The sequence below is a fragment of the Sciurus vulgaris genome, assembly GCF_902686455.1.
Source record: "Sciurus vulgaris genome assembly, chromosome: 19".
Classification (NCBI taxonomy): Eukaryota; Metazoa; Chordata; class Mammalia; order Rodentia; family Sciuridae; genus Sciurus; species Sciurus vulgaris.
The window spans coordinates 292,520-306,898 of record NC_136480.1 but is presented as its reverse complement, the minus strand read 5'-3'; the positions used below and the strand labels follow the sequence as shown (position 1 = coordinate 306,898).

General features: G+C 61.6%; 2 protein-coding genes across 3 annotated transcripts in view; both read right to left on the bottom strand.

Moving 5' to 3' along the window:
* The window catches only part of GP9 (glycoprotein IX platelet), a 156,981-nt gene that overhangs the window by 85,157 nt on the left and 57,445 nt on the right, over positions 1 to 14,379 (bottom strand). The window lies entirely within an intron of this gene.
* ACAD9 (acyl-CoA dehydrogenase family member 9) overlaps positions 1,241 to 14,379 on the bottom strand; it is a 28,419-nt gene continuing 15,280 nt past the window's right edge. Inside the window, exons 8-18 of one of the 2 annotated variants that reach the window (XM_079122111.1) lie at positions 12,237 to 12,310; positions 8,862 to 8,937; positions 7,174 to 7,244; positions 6,585 to 6,704; positions 5,081 to 5,209; positions 3,809 to 3,888; positions 3,341 to 3,467; positions 3,125 to 3,202; positions 2,681 to 2,809; positions 2,025 to 2,097; positions 1,241 to 1,367 (exon numbers count right to left, since the gene is read on the bottom strand). In XM_079122111.1, coding sequence (XP_078978237.1) covers positions 1,267 to 1,367; positions 2,025 to 2,097; positions 2,681 to 2,809; positions 3,125 to 3,202; positions 3,341 to 3,467; positions 3,809 to 3,888; positions 5,081 to 5,209; positions 6,585 to 6,704; positions 7,174 to 7,244; positions 8,862 to 8,937; positions 12,237 to 12,310 — 1,058 coding nt within the window. In that variant the 3' untranslated portion in view covers positions 1,241 to 1,266. The remainder of the gene's footprint in view (positions 1,368 to 2,024; positions 2,098 to 2,680; positions 2,810 to 3,124; positions 3,203 to 3,340; positions 3,468 to 3,808; positions 3,889 to 5,080; positions 5,210 to 6,584; positions 6,705 to 7,173; positions 7,245 to 8,861; positions 8,938 to 12,236; positions 12,311 to 14,379) is intronic. The other variant, XM_079122112.1, reaches the window with a different exon arrangement.

Below are 14,379 nucleotides of genomic sequence, written 5' to 3'. Positions count from 1 at the left end.
CTCTCCTCCACCGCCTCATGCTTAAGAACGCTCAGACTCTGACGGGAAAGGGGGACGTGGCCTGGGGGCTAAGCCGGTGACATGAAGAACTGGAGCCCGCGGGAGTCTTAAAGGGCCTAGAATCAGGGTGGGGTCTCATGGCCTCCCCCAGCTTCTCGTGTTCAGAGGAACGCTGTGTGGCCTCCTGTCCCTTTGCCATCACTGATTACTAGCTGGGAAAAAACCCCCAAAACCAAAAAATAAATAAAGCTTAGGTTTCAGGCAGGCAGTGGTGCACACTTGTCATCTCAGCAGCTCGGGAGGCTGAGGCAGGAGGATCAAAAGGTGGAGGCCAGCCTTGGCCACTTATCAAGGTCCTAAGCAACTCAGCGAGACCCTGTCTCTAAATAAAATATAAAAAGGGCTGGGGGTGTGACTCAGTGGCTAAGCAGCCCTGGGTTCCATCCCTGGTCATCCCCCCACCAAAAAAAAGAACTTTAGGTTCCACGGGAAAGTCATTTCCCAAATCACCATACTTATCGATGTTCCCCTTTAGAATGTGTGTCACCCAAACTGGCGCAGTGGTCACTGAGCCCGTCCCCCTCAGCCATCCGGCTTCCTGTGGCCACTCCTGCCCTCACAGCAGAATGCCCGGCGCCCCTCCCAGGGCTGCCTCCACAATGGGCTTCTCAGAGCCCCAAGTCACCAGGGCTGCCAGGAGCTGAAGGCCCGCAGACGAGGCGCTGGGACTCGGCGTCCTGCAGGAAGCAGGCTGGAGGGGCACCGAGCCTGCTGTCCTGCCCTGTCTTCAGAAGCGCAAGCCTTCCTTGCCAAGACCCCAGCAGGGACAAGCGCACGCTGGGCCCGCCAAGGAGGATCCAGGACCAGGGCTGGGCCAGGACGCTGACCTCTGTGCTCAGGGCCCCTTCTCCGTGGTGAGGACGGAGGCCACCAGGAGGTTCTCGGGAGCACGCTGGACCCCTAAAGGCCGGCTCTGCGGACGAACGTGAGCAGCACGGCGAGGCCAGAGGGACAGGGACCGCGGCATCTCACACTCCTGTTGAGCGTCCCTGACGTGAGCTGGGAGGGCACTGTGCCCCGAGTTTGGGTGACAAGGACGCAGCGAGCGAGCTGCCCTGCCTGACTCCCACGAGCTCCCTGACGCAGCTCCCGCCCGGCCTGTCCCTGTTCAGAAGCCCCATGTCCCTGGACGCAGGGCCTGAGGTCAGAGGCAGCTGGGGCGCGGCAGGGCGGAGGAAGCTGGCGGCCTGGGGACCCGGTCTAGGATCAGCACGTCCTCTCCAGGGGGTGGGCGCAGAGGTAGGCGCGCTTCTCCAGGATCTGCCTGGACACTTTCTTAACGTGCTCGTCGAGGTTTTCTGGAGCGTCTGGGGGGAGAGGGTGTGGGTGACCTTCCTGCCCTGTGACCCCACGACAGGGCCGGGGTGTGTCCTCAAGGTGGCCACTGGGGAAGGACAGGCCTCAGTCCCAACTAAAGAGGGTTTGTCCTCGTCACTAAAACGCCCCAGGTGGTGAGGGGCTGGGAGTGGGGACAAGGGCCCACTTGGTAGACCAAATGGCGGAGAAACCACTTCATCCAGCACGTGGTCCCTGCGGTGTGCCGGGACCAGCCCAGCACCAGGACGCTGGGCACACATGCCACTCCCCCTGGCGATGGCTTTGTCTGCACCAGCAGCCACCGCTGATCCAGAGCCTCGGCCTGCGGGCCGTCAGGGTGGGAAGGGGACCCGCGTCGCGCCCAGGAGGACGAGCACGTGGGGCAAACTGAGCGGCAGGCGCCACGGGCTCCGCTCTTGCGGGCTGGCCTGGGACGGTGCCCACAACCGCACACGTCTGCTGGCTCTCGGGGGGAGGGGCAGGCTGCACACCATTTCCCAAGTCGGGTATGACGTCCTCTCTCAGTGGCCTTCCCTGGGTGGACGCCGGCAGGGCCCAGCCTGGCAGGCTCTGCAGCTCGTGCGTGCAGACCTCCCCCTGGGCGGGCGCCCCGTGCGCAGGGGCTGCTCCCGCCTCCCCCCACTTACGCTTGTCCAGCTGGGACAGGCTGAAGAGGTTCTGGACGTAGGCCTCCGTGCAGAACATGTTGGCCAGGAGGACCTGTGGGAACCAGGTCGGAGAGGCGGCTGCTCAGGGTCCTGGAGTCGACCTCTGACCTCCCAGGACCCCAGCCTGTGGCCCAACTGGGCGGCTGGGCTGAGGTCCAAAGCCCTGGCGCAGCAGCTGTGCAGTAGCCCTGACCCCAAGACACTGTCCCTTAAAATGGGCAGCTTAGCCTGAGACTGTCCTCTTCTGTGAGGGGACAGCAGCCCTGCGGTGCTCTGCGCCCTGGACTGTGCCCGACACCTGTCACTCACCCGCCTCTCCTCCCTCAGGCTGAAGGCTGGGGGCCTGGTCCCCGAGCAGCAAGGACCCTCCTGAGGCCACAGTGTGGTGACCCGTACAGCTTCCTGGGTGGCACCTCTGTGCGTCAGGGACCCCACCAGACACCGCGCCCCTGGCCCGCCCGGGCCTGTCTCCCAGGACGTCCCCAGCTGCTGGTTCCGTTAGGGGTCAGCAGGTCAGAAGGCCTGGCGCTCAGGTCAGCCTCGCCTCTCATTCTGGCCGGGCCCACACGCGTCTGTCCCCAGGCTGGGCTCTGGGACCTGTGCAGCTGGCGCCCCGTGCGGGCTGGCGGGCTCACCTCGTGGTCGTGGTTCCGGAGTCCGATGCGGATGGCACGGCTGGCGCGGGACAGCACGGCCGTCATGCCGTACAGGTTGATGAGGACGTTGGCCACCCGCTTCATGGCCAGCTGCTCCTCCACCATGCTCTGGGGACAGTCTCAAGTGGAGCCAGCCTGCCTGCCCAGCCCCTCCCGAGCCACGCCCTGGCCATCTGTCCTGGGCAGGTCCCAGGCTGGGTGCCCTCAGGAGCAAGGGCACCGGGCCGGCCCTGGACCCAGGCCCCGGCGGCTGCCTCGCCTGCCCCTCCTCCCAGGGAGCCTCTGTCCCTCGGCGGTGCTGGAGGACCTGCAGACCAGCCGACTGCCCCACCCAGAGTGACCAGGGCTTCCGTCCCAGGCACAGTCCCTGGCTGCTGGCAGGTCCCAGGGCCGCCACGCCCCTGGCCAGCAGGGCCCGCCTACCTTCCCAAAGCGGAGCAGCAAGGTCTCCACGGTGCGGCCGAAGTAATACACGTTCTCCTCGAGCTTGCTGGCGCTCTCCTGCGGCCGCGGGACAGGCGCGCTCAGCACCTCTCCCGCTGGGCCTGCTCCCGATCCAGCGGCATGAGGGACCCAGGTACCACCCTGAGGAGCCCGGAGCCCGGGAGTGACCCTCTCCTGGGCCCTGAGCGCACTCACCCCCAGGCTGGGGTGTACGGCTCCGAGGTCGCCCGTCAGCCCCAGGTCCACCGTGCGCCTCAGAGAGTCCCGGAGCCTCCGGCCCACGGTCTCCACGATGGTGCTCACGTTGCCCCGTTTCAGTTCGCTGCCGAGAGTCCACGCCCAGGACTTGAGGCCCCACGCCGGTGCCTGCGGCCAGCGACGCACCCCACCCACCCCAGCAGGACAGGCGGGCTGCACCCTGAGGGGTCTGCGGGCGCCATTGGCAGCCTGGACCTGGGCTTCAGAGGGACCTAAGCTGCAGCCCTGGGCCGAGGGCAGGGCGGAGCGGGGAAGTGGCTCCTGCTGGCCTCAGGGACACCAAGCCCATGAGGACAAGCTGGGGCCCTGCGAGCCGCACCCGCCCGGTCCCAGGCCCCGCAGCCCTTGGCTCTGCTCTCTGGCGGCCGAGGGGGCCCTGGGAGCCACGGTGGGAACGTCACCTACTGGATCCTCGCAGTCAGGATGCGGCCGGCGTGCTGCATGCCCGTCAGGGCGATGAACATCCGCAGGATCTCGTTGGTTCCCTGTGGCCGGCAGTGTGGGGTCAGCAGCCCGCCTGTGGTGGCCCGGCTGGCCAGGCACGGCGCCCACACGGCAGAGGCCTCGCCTCAGAAGCCCTGGGAGCGGGGCACTCGGGGAGCAGGGCGCTCGGGGAGGGACCAGCCAGCGTGGCCTTTGGGGATCCTGCGCCCCCGTGCCCACCTCCCAGGGGGCGCCCCGTCCCCCGAGCCCCAGGCTCCTTGGCAGATGGACTCGGGCTTTCCCTGGGTGCCAAGGGCAAGACACTGGCCTGGAGTGCGGCCCGAGCCCCCAGGGAAGCTGCCACCTGCTGGCGCCACCTCTGTGCGGGACACAGGCCTCGGGTCTCACCCGCTCCAGAAGAACCTCCCAGAACCGTCCCTCCCTCTCCACGGCTGCTGATGGCGCCCAAGGTCCCTGTGACCTGCTAGCGGTTCCTTTCCTGTCTTGGCCCTGCACCCCCTGCGTCCAACCCCCTTCCCAAGGCCAGAGGTGACGGGAGCCAGGCCACCGTGGGAGGCACGGCTGCTGCTCCCAGAGACCTCCCCCCACCCCACTAGGGGCTCACCTTCGAGGTCCTGTCTGGGCCTGGAACCTTCCAGCGCCCTGTTTCTTGGCCCAGCTGCCCTTCTCTACCTGCTTCTGAGGCCCCGCTGCCTCGGGGACACGCCGGGGCCCCGTACCTCAGCACCCTCCCGGGGCGGCCCAAGGCCCAAGGTCGTGGCTGCGGCCCTCGCCCGTCTCTGCCTGGCCCACACTGGCCAAGCTGACCCTTTGGGCTGGTGAACTCATGGAGGGGAGCAATTGGAGAAGTCAGGGCCGGGAGGCCCAGAGACGCCCTGCTGACCTGCCTCCGTTTACGGAGAAGGAAACCAGGACCAGAGGGCAGAGCCGAGGTGGGACTGCAGCCAGGTCTCCCCCAAGATGCCCGGCCATGCCACGCAGCTTGGCAAAGGCCCACAGAGAGTTCCCAGGAGACACCGGGCTCAGGGGCAGGACCTGGGGGGCCGCTCAGCCTCCCCAGCCTCCACCCTCTGCCGATGGTTGAGGTCCGTACAGGGCTGGGCGGGTTCCATGGAGGACACAGCCCGTCCTGGGCCACATGTGCCACCGCTGGGCCCTCTGCAGCACTTCCCAGGTCCAAAAAAACAGGGAGGGGAGGACGGGCCATAGGCAGGGGTCCCTGGGGCGGCTCACCTCGAAGATGAGGAGGATGCGGGCGTCGCGCAGCATGCGCTCGTAGGGGTAGTCCTTCATGTAGCCCGAGCCTCCCAGGATCTGCAGCGCCTCGCTGACGCACTGCCAGGCGCTCTCCGAGCTGAACACCTGCCACAGACCAGGGCGGAGTCAGCGCGGGGGGTCAGGGCCCAGTCCCTTCCAAAAGGACCTGAGCCCGGCACTGCGGGCTGGAAGGGGCTGGGAGGCTGTTTGAAGAACTGGGACTTGAGGATGAAACTGGGCCCTGAAAGAACTCACGAGGTGACCACAGGCAAGACCACAGGCAAGTCCTGGAACACACTGACCAGCTCCCTCCTTGGCCTCTCACCCCTCCCCCACCTGGGTCGACTCCTGTGCTTGAAGACCCATAAGGGCCAGGTGTGGTGACACACGCCTGTCATCCCAGCAGCTCGGGAGGCTGAGGCAGGAGGATCGCAAGGTGGAGGCCAGCCTCAGCAACTCAGCGAGACCCTGTCTCTATGTAAAAATATAAAAATGGCTGGGGAGGTGGCCCAGTGGTTAAGCACCCCAGGGTTCAATGTCCAGTACCCACCCCACCAAAAAAAGGTCCACCTAGGATTCCACCTTCTCCAGGAAGTGTGACCCACTCCTGCGTGGCCCCCTTTGCCCGCGACTCCCTTCTGTAAAAATCAGGCCTGGACGCCCAGCCCTGCATGACCGTGATGTATTTTTGTGTCCCCTGCGAGCAAGCCAGGAGCAGAACGCTGCGGTAGCTAGCTAGCACCTGAAGAGGGTCAGCCCACAGGCGTCAGCGTCCACGGCCCTGCTGAGAGGCCCAGGGCGAGATGCTGAACAGAAGCAACGGCACCCTGCACGCAGCCACCCTGGACGAGACTCGCTGCAACCCGTACGCATCCCCGACCTTCCGGCCACCGTCGCCCCGGGGTGCGCCCTTCTCTGAAGCTGTCGGGTCTCTCGGCATGTCTTCTCAAGAGCTCACGTAACTCCAGAGGCCAGGACCTGGACATGCTGGGAGGCTCTCCCCGAGCCAATGCCCAGCCTGCCGCCTTCTTGTTTATCACGGTAAAAATGACACGCCCCCCACAAAGGCATCATGAAACGCTGGGATCTACCTCATGGAACATTCTAGAAAGGACATTCTGATCACCAAGAAGGCCGGGAGCTCAGGGATAGACGCCTTTTCAGGAAAGCCCTGCTGCACACGGACGTGACATTATGATGTCCATATTTCCCCCGTGGCCACAGCCCACCAGAGAGGCAGCGTCTCCCAGTGCCTGGCTGGACCCTGTTCCTCGGGCTTCTCCCAGCGGCACCCGAGGGCCACCCCATGTCCCCCGGAGAGCTCTGCGCAGGGTGCACCACAGACACCGGTCAAGGACAAGCTGAGCTGTGGACTAAGGAGAGGGCAAGGCGACCCCGGGGGTCCAAGGGCTGCAGTGGAGGAACTTGTCTTCAGCAGCCCCCAGGGTGACACCTGGCTCTCCGGCTGTGACGGCGTTACCTTCACCATGGCGGCCTCGATGGAACAGTCGGGAGACTCTGGTTGGTCGAGCATTCCTGCGGTGAGGTAGGTCATGCTTTCCATGACGTAAGCCTTCTGAGCCATCAGTGCGAACTTTTCCTGGAACGTTCAGGAAAAAAACAAGTCAAGGAGCGATCGGAACCAGGTGCAGTGGTGCACGCCTGTCATCCCAGCAGCTCAGGAGGCTGAGGCAGGAGGATCACAAGGTGGAGGCCAGCTTCAACAACTTAGCGAGGCCCTAGGCAACTCAGCAAGACCCTGTCTCTAAATAAAACAGAAAAAGGGCTGGGGGGTGTGACTCAGGGGTGAAGGGCCCTGGGGTCAATCCCTGGTACCCACACAGACAAAAGGGAATCTGCACGTGCTAGGACCCAAATCCACCAACCAGGACAGAAGGCCGTTAAGTCAGAAGCCTGGCTGTCCCAGAGAACCAAACCTAGCTGTCTTCATCAAAGGGACTTCTGTCAAATAAAGCCTTAGTCGACCTCCTTCCAAAATCCCTGCACACAATGCACCAGGACGGACACACACGTTTACATCCCCAGGGAGAGATCTTGGCCTCTGGTACCTGAATCAACCCAAATTCACTGAGGTTCTTGTTGAACTGCTTCCGCGTGCAGGCGTACTCCGCGGTCAATTCTGGAGAAGAGCAGAGTTGTTAAAAAGAACCAGAACATTCCTGATTACCCGAGAATGATTTCCAAAGGCCACCGCCGGTACCCTTCCCATACCCAGCAGGAACTGTAAGAATCACATCTACTGCTGAGCGTGGTTGCCTATGCCTGTCATCCCAGCAGCTCAGAAGGCTGAGGCAGGAGGATGGCAAGGTGGAGGCCAGCCTCAGCCACTCAGCGAGGCACCGAGCCACTCAGCGAGACCCTGTCTCTAAATAAAATAGAAAAAGGGCTGGGGAGGGGGCTCAGGTTAAGCACCCCAAAAAAGTGAAGACTGCTGAGGCCAGATGCCCCCAAAGTCAGAGCCCCCACTTTCGGCATCTGGGTCAGAGCCACGATGCCTGCTCCTCTGGGGCCTGCAGGTGTGGGTGCTCAGAGGCAGGGTTCCTAGTCAGGCGTGGCGTCCTGGCCCTGTTCGCCCCGGGAGCCGGGGCCACCCCGTGCCCCAACACTGCTTCCTGCTCCGAGTGGCCGTGAGGAGGCAAGTGGATGGTGGGGAGAAGGTGCCCAGCCCAAAGCCAGGGCCACAAAGTGACCCCCTCAGGTGGTGTGGGCCCGCGGTCACCACAGACGCTCCTGACCAAAGCAAAAGAGAACCTGGCTCTGGACCTGGGGCCGGGGCTGTGACCAGGGACACCTCAGCTTCTAGCCAGGCACCACCTCCCCAGGCCTGTTCTGAGGCTTCCCTGAACCAGGCACAGGGGCGCACGCCCGTGATCCCAGAGACTCAGGAGGCTGAGGCAGGAGGATGGCAGGTCTGAGGCCAGCCTCAGCCTCAGCCTCAGCGAGGCCTTATCTCAGGAAACCAAACAAAAGCAACACTGATCAATGCTTCCATCCATTGATGGGCGGTGTGGCCCATCCTCCGCCACGCCCCAGGACGAGCCCCAAAGCCCCGGGTTCCTGGGCTGCGGGATCATCGGAGATCCTGCCTCCTTTTGGGGGCAGGCTGACCACGAGTCCCCTGAAGCTCGTGCTGGAGGTTTCCAGATGGGACAGCGGAGGCCTGTGAGCAGCGCGGCAAAGGGAGACGAAGCTCACGCTCGGGTGGACAGGCTAGGGTCAGGGCCAGGGCCAGCGGCACGGTCTCGGGCAGATCCCCGGCCCTCTCCGGGCCTCGGTTTCCTCGCCTGTCAGGCGGAGGGAGGAACACCCCAGGGCTCTGCGGCCCCGCCCCCAGGTGCCCTCCCTGCCAGTCACGCTGGCGTGGAGGAGGCACGGAAGCTTCTGGGATCTAACAGAAGAGAGGGAGGCAGGGCCAGGGCGAGGGGCCTGGACGCCCAGCCTGACCCACAGCTCCCTGTGCGTCGGCCACAGGCAGGGACCAGGGACGGTCACAGCAGCGCCCCTTCTGCTCCGACAGGAAGCCCGCCCACTCCCCCAGGAACTCCAGGTAAGGAACACGGGGGACGCTGAATGGGAAGGGCACCTCTGGGCCCAGAGAGAGCCTCTGGTCTGAGCCAAAGCCAGATGCTGACCTCGAGCTGGCCTTGGCCTGCTCCAGGGGACACGCGGAGCCTCCTGGGCCAGGGCGGGGCCAGCAGGGGCGAGACGGCACCATGGGCCCCCCGGGCTCACCTACCTATCAGCTTCTTGAGGATGCCGGCCACCACGCTGCCCATGCTGAAGCGCCCGCTGTTCAGGATGTTCATGGCCACCTGAGGGAGCGGAAAGCCCGGCGCTGGAGCAGGCGCAGGAGCAGACCGCCCCCTGCCTGTTCCCCCAAAGAGGGCTCTTTCTTTTTTGGGGGGTGCAGGGGGGCACTGGGGATTGAGCCCAGGGGCCCTTAACCCCTGAGCCACACCCCCAGCCCTTTTTTTTTTTACTTATAGACAGGCTCTCACTAAGTTGCTCAGGGCCTTGCAAAGTGGCTGAGGCTGGCCTCTACCTTGTGATCCTCCTGCCTCAGCCCCCCGAGCTGCTGGCATGACAGGTGGGCGCCACTGCACCCAGCTCCACAAAGCTTTCTTGGTAACAAAGGCAAGCGTCTAGAGAGTTCTGTGCCAGCAAATGCACTGACCATCCCACCTACCCTTGGGCAGGGGGAAAGCAAAGTCCCGAGAGCCTGAACCAAGGAGCTTCGTTGTTGCTGCGACCCTCTCCGTGTCTCCGTCAGTCCCCGCCCCCAAGGCCACTGGGCAGCATTAGTCAGAAGCACCTGCCACTGCTCTGGTCCTTGGGGAAGGGACGGGAAGCTCAGCTGGCTGGGCACGCACTGCCGGCTGCCTGGACCTTCCCAGCCGCCCAAGGAGCAGCTGAGCTCGGTGGGCGGGACCCCCAGAGCCCCGCAGCCAGATTCTGCCTGATGGGTGGCCTGTGTGCCGAGGGGATGCAGCCCCAGTTCAGCCAGACGCTACCGCGGTGACCGGATGGCTTTCCAGCGTCTCTGCTCTTTCTGTCCATTCTTCTGACCTTTCCCGACAGTGAACAGCCAGGACAGGGACAGGCCCAGCCGGCCTGCTGGGTGCAGCAGACTGTCCACTCAGGGAGGCGGCTCTGACCACCACAGAGGACTCGGGCCAACAGCCTGGGAAGCAGCAGGTGGCTGATGTGGAGGGTGGACAGAGGGAAGTGACCCAGCAGTGAGGGGACTCTGGGTGTGTGCGGGGACGCTGGGCAGCAGGGGCTTCCCAGAGAGACAGAGCAGGACCTACCAGGCCCGCGGGGGAAGGGTGCCCAGCCAGGATGGACGCTGGCATGACCTTGCTCAAGAACGGTTCTGACCACCAAGCCCAAGACACCCAGAGGCAAGGCAGGGAGGGTCTGGGGACGGGAAAGAAGGCAGCAGACTCGACGCTTTTCCTAAAAGCTCAACTTCAGTTCCACTCTTGCCGGGCACCGCTGGTTCTGTGTGACTTGGATTCATGTAACACGCCACAGATTTTGAGTTTATGATTACTTGTTAAATAACCCGAAGGGGAAAGTCTTTCAAACCAGATCCTGACCGAGCGCACTGGCCCATGCCTGTTATCCTAGCGGCCTGGGAGGCTGAGGCAGGAGGATTACAGGTTGGAGGCCAGTCTCGTGCACAACTAAAATTCCATTCATGGTCCCTTCGTAGTTTACTATTAATCACATCCTAACTTAAAAAAAAAAAGAGAGAGAGAGAAAAGAAAGGGAAAGAGGGCTTGACAGGGGGCCTCACGTGCTCAGTCCCTCTCCTGGGTCCTCTTGCCAACTTTTAAAAAATCATTATAATTACTACTAATTACCAATCAATAGGATTCACTGTGATGTTTCTTTTCTTTTCTCTTTTGTTACTGGGGATTGAACCCCTGAGCCCCATCCCCAGCCCTATTTTATATCTTATTTAGAGTCAGGGTCTGGCTGAGTTGCTTAGGGCCTCACTAAGTTGCTGAGGCCAGCCTCCACCTTGGATCCTCCAGCCTCAGCCTCCCAAGCCGCTGGGATGACAGCCATCACAGGCGTGCACCCGGCCCACAGTGGTATCTCCACGCACGCATCCGGTGTGTGTTGATGGCGCTGATCCACCTTTCTGCTTCCTCCTCTGGCCCTGACCTTCCCTGTCCTCAGTGATCCCTATTTCACTAGGCTTTTTCTTTTCCCCTTCAAATTCCCCCATGAGAAGAACTATCCAGGGCTTTTCTTTCTGTGCTGGCTTATTTCACCCGACGTGGTGTCCTCCGGTTTTGCTAAGGACGAGACTCCACCCTCCCTCATGACGGATGTCCACTGCGTGCAGAGAACTCGCTTTCTTCGCCCATGCGCCCACTGACGGGCACCAAGGTCCACTCCGCATCTGGGCTGTGCTGCCCGGGGACCTCTGGCATGCTGACCTCCTTTCCGTCAGCCCTCCGCCCAGGAGCAGGAGAGGCGGCCCTGCAGAGCTCTTTAGCTGAGGAAGCGCCCTCCTGCTCTCCACACTCCTCCAGGCTTTCTCGAACCTTCGGGCTTCCTGGCCTCCCCGCCCCCGAGGTCCCTTCTGCAGCGTTCACGGTGACACAATGGTCTTCCCCTGCCTGTCACGTGGCTTCTGTTTCTGTTGATCGAATCCTCTGACCACCCCAAAAAGGAAAGGCCCTCACACCGGCCACTCCACGGTCACCTGGCCTTGTCGAGCTGCGACCTCTAGATTCACTTGAGCGTCACCATTCTGTTGAGCGCTCAGGCTCACGGCAGCAGTCACACCAGTGACCAGAAGGCTAGCAGTCATTTTCCTCTGCATATTAAACAATCATTTTCCACCAGTCACTATGGCAACATTTTTTCGAAATTAGAGTACTGTGGCCAGGCACGCCTGTCATCCCAGCCGCTCAGGAGGCTGAGGCAGGAGGATTGCAAGTTGGAGGCCAGCCTCAGCAACAGTGAGCTGCTAAGCAACTTGGTGAGACCCTGTCTCTAAATAAAATATAAAATAGGCTGGGAGTGTGGCTCAGGGGTTGAGTGCCCCGGAGTTCAATCCCTGGTAACCCCCCACCCTCCCAAAAACAGACGGGGCTGGGACTCAAGACTGAGGGTTGTGTGTTAGCGGCTCTGGAGTTCAGCGGCCCATTTCTTTTTAAATGCCTTTCTTAGTCGTCGGTGGACACAATACCTTTATTTATTTTCTTTGATGTGGTGCTGAGGATGGACTACCCACCTACCTGTCTTCCTTCCCTTTGTTTTGGTACCAGGGACACTCAACCACTGGGCCACATCCCCAGCCCTTTTAAGTTTCTTATTTTTATCTCACTGAGTTGCTCAGGGCCTCAGTGGCTGAGGCTGGCCTCCAACTTGCCATCCTCCTGCCTCAGCCTCCTGAGTTGCTGGGATGACGGGTATGTGCCACCACACCCAGCTTGAGCCATGTTGCTGACATGCCATCCGAGATTCACATCTGCTGCCAGGTCAAGCTCAGGCTGGTCTGCCAGGAGCAGGGTCAGGGCAGACAGCAGGACCAATGCTTTGTACAAGTGAAACAGTACGGCACTCACCAGGGGCTCGGCCAGCAACTCACCTTAAAGCCGCCCCCGACTTCTCCCAGGACGTTTTCAATGGGGACCTTGGTGTTTTCAAAATGGACCTCACAGGCTGAAAACAACAGGCAAAGTGAGACTTTAGGGACAAACGCAAACCACTGCACCCTTGAGCCGGGCGTGGGGCTCGTTCCTCCACCAGCACCTGCAGGTTCAGTGCGCAGAGGTGAAGCACCTGTCCTGCCAGAGCTGACTCAGGTCAGGCGACCAAACTATCGCCTGCAGGCTGTGGGCGGGACCGTGCCCTGCTGTCCCTCTGCCACCTGACCGTCCCTCCTGGGTCCCTGATCAGCACCAGGGCAGCACCCACCCAGAGTCCGGCGCGCACTGGGTCCCTGGGGAGCTGCTTCAAGACAGCCTGACCCGCTTCCTCCTGGGCACCTGCCAACTCTTTTTAAAAAAATTTTTCTTTTTTAATTCGTGCATTGGACTTAACACAACACTGGGATTTGTTATGTCATTTTCTTCCGCTCTTCCCCAGGACCTTCCCTTCTCCTCTCCTCATCCCAGCCCTAATCCACTTGTTCTATCCATGTTCTATTCTATTGTTATTATCACTATTATCATTTAAATTCCTGCATCATCCATTATAGACATAAAGCAGGATTCAGGCCATGGCGCCCGCCTGTCATCCCAGCGGCTCAGGAGGCTGAGGCAGGAGGACTGCAAGTTGGAGGCCAGCCTCAGCAACTAGCAAGACCCTGTCTCTAAATGAAGATACAAAAAGGGGCTGGATGTGGCTCAGTGGGTAAGCACCCCTGGGTTCTATTCCAGTTACCCCAAAATAATGATAAAAATTTTAAACATAGTTTCTTTTTTTTTTTCTCTCTCTCTTTTTTCTTTGGTACCAGGGATTGAACTCAGGGTGCTTAACCATTGGGTCACATCCCCACCCTTTTTCATGTTTATTTAGAGACAAGGTCTCTTCAAAATCCTTGGTACCAAAATAAAAACAAAGACAAGATTCACGACATGGTGTGGTGGTATTTGTACATGGACATAATTTAGTAATTTCATTCTCTTCGCCCTCCCCCCCTTCCTCCCCGGGAACCCCCTTCCTCTACTCTATGGGTCTCCCTTCTATTCCGTGAGCTCCCCTGGGCCCTCTCTCTCTCATTTCCACAAGTGAGAGGAAAAAACGCAACCTTTGACCTTCTGTGTTGTTGCCAAGCTCCTGCTGAGTGGAGGGTCTGCGAGCGGCTCCCTCCTCTGCCGGCAGGTCCTGAGTCCTCAGAAGCCCCCCTCGCTGTGGTGGTCACACTCACAGCAGAAGCGGAGGCCCCGGTGCTGCCCCGTGACCCCGCCATATCATGCCCCGCTGCGCTGGAGCCGAGGAAACCGTGGCCAATGAGTGGAGGAGTCTGGGCGAGATCCTCCGGCCTCTATGTGCTGGGGTCAGGCTGGAGCTCAAGGCTCTCTGGTCCCCCAGGCCAGGGAGACTGTTGGGGTGTGGGTGTCCCCAGGAGCCCCCGTGGAGACAGTGCAGGAAGGTCAGAGCGGACACGATGGGGTCATGAGAGCCCCAACCCGGTCAGTGCCTGGCTCGCTGGGGGCACCTGGAGGCAGGTGGTGTGGTGAGGAGGTGGCACTGGGGCCTGGCTCTGGGGACACATGTGCATCTGGGAGTGGAGTCTCTCTGCCTCCTGGTCCCCAGGGGAGCTGCTTCCCTGCACCACACTCTTCCTCCATGAGGTTCAGCCTCCCCTCAGGCCCGAGGAACGGAGCCGGCCGTCTGTGGACTGAGCCCTCTGCCACCGTGAGCCCCAAATCCACTCCTCCTCCTCTTAGCTGTGCTGGTCAGATTCTTTCAGTCACCGCGACAAAAATAGCTGACTAAGCCAGCGAGAGAGCTGAATTCTGCCACCTGGAAGGCAGAGTCCCGAGACACAGGTCACACTCCGGGGGATCTCAACTAGAAGGGGCAGGAGGACCTCGGGGCAGCCCTGGATGGGCAGAGGGCCAACAAACGGGACACCTGCCTCCAGTGGCAGCGGACTCAGCAGGGACGACAGGTAGACTTGGGAGGGAGAGGACAGAGGCTCCAGGCAGGACGAGGCCACGGCCTCCCACAGGACGGTTACCTGGAACACCTGCTGTCCTGCCTTTGTGCCCGCACCCCCTTGA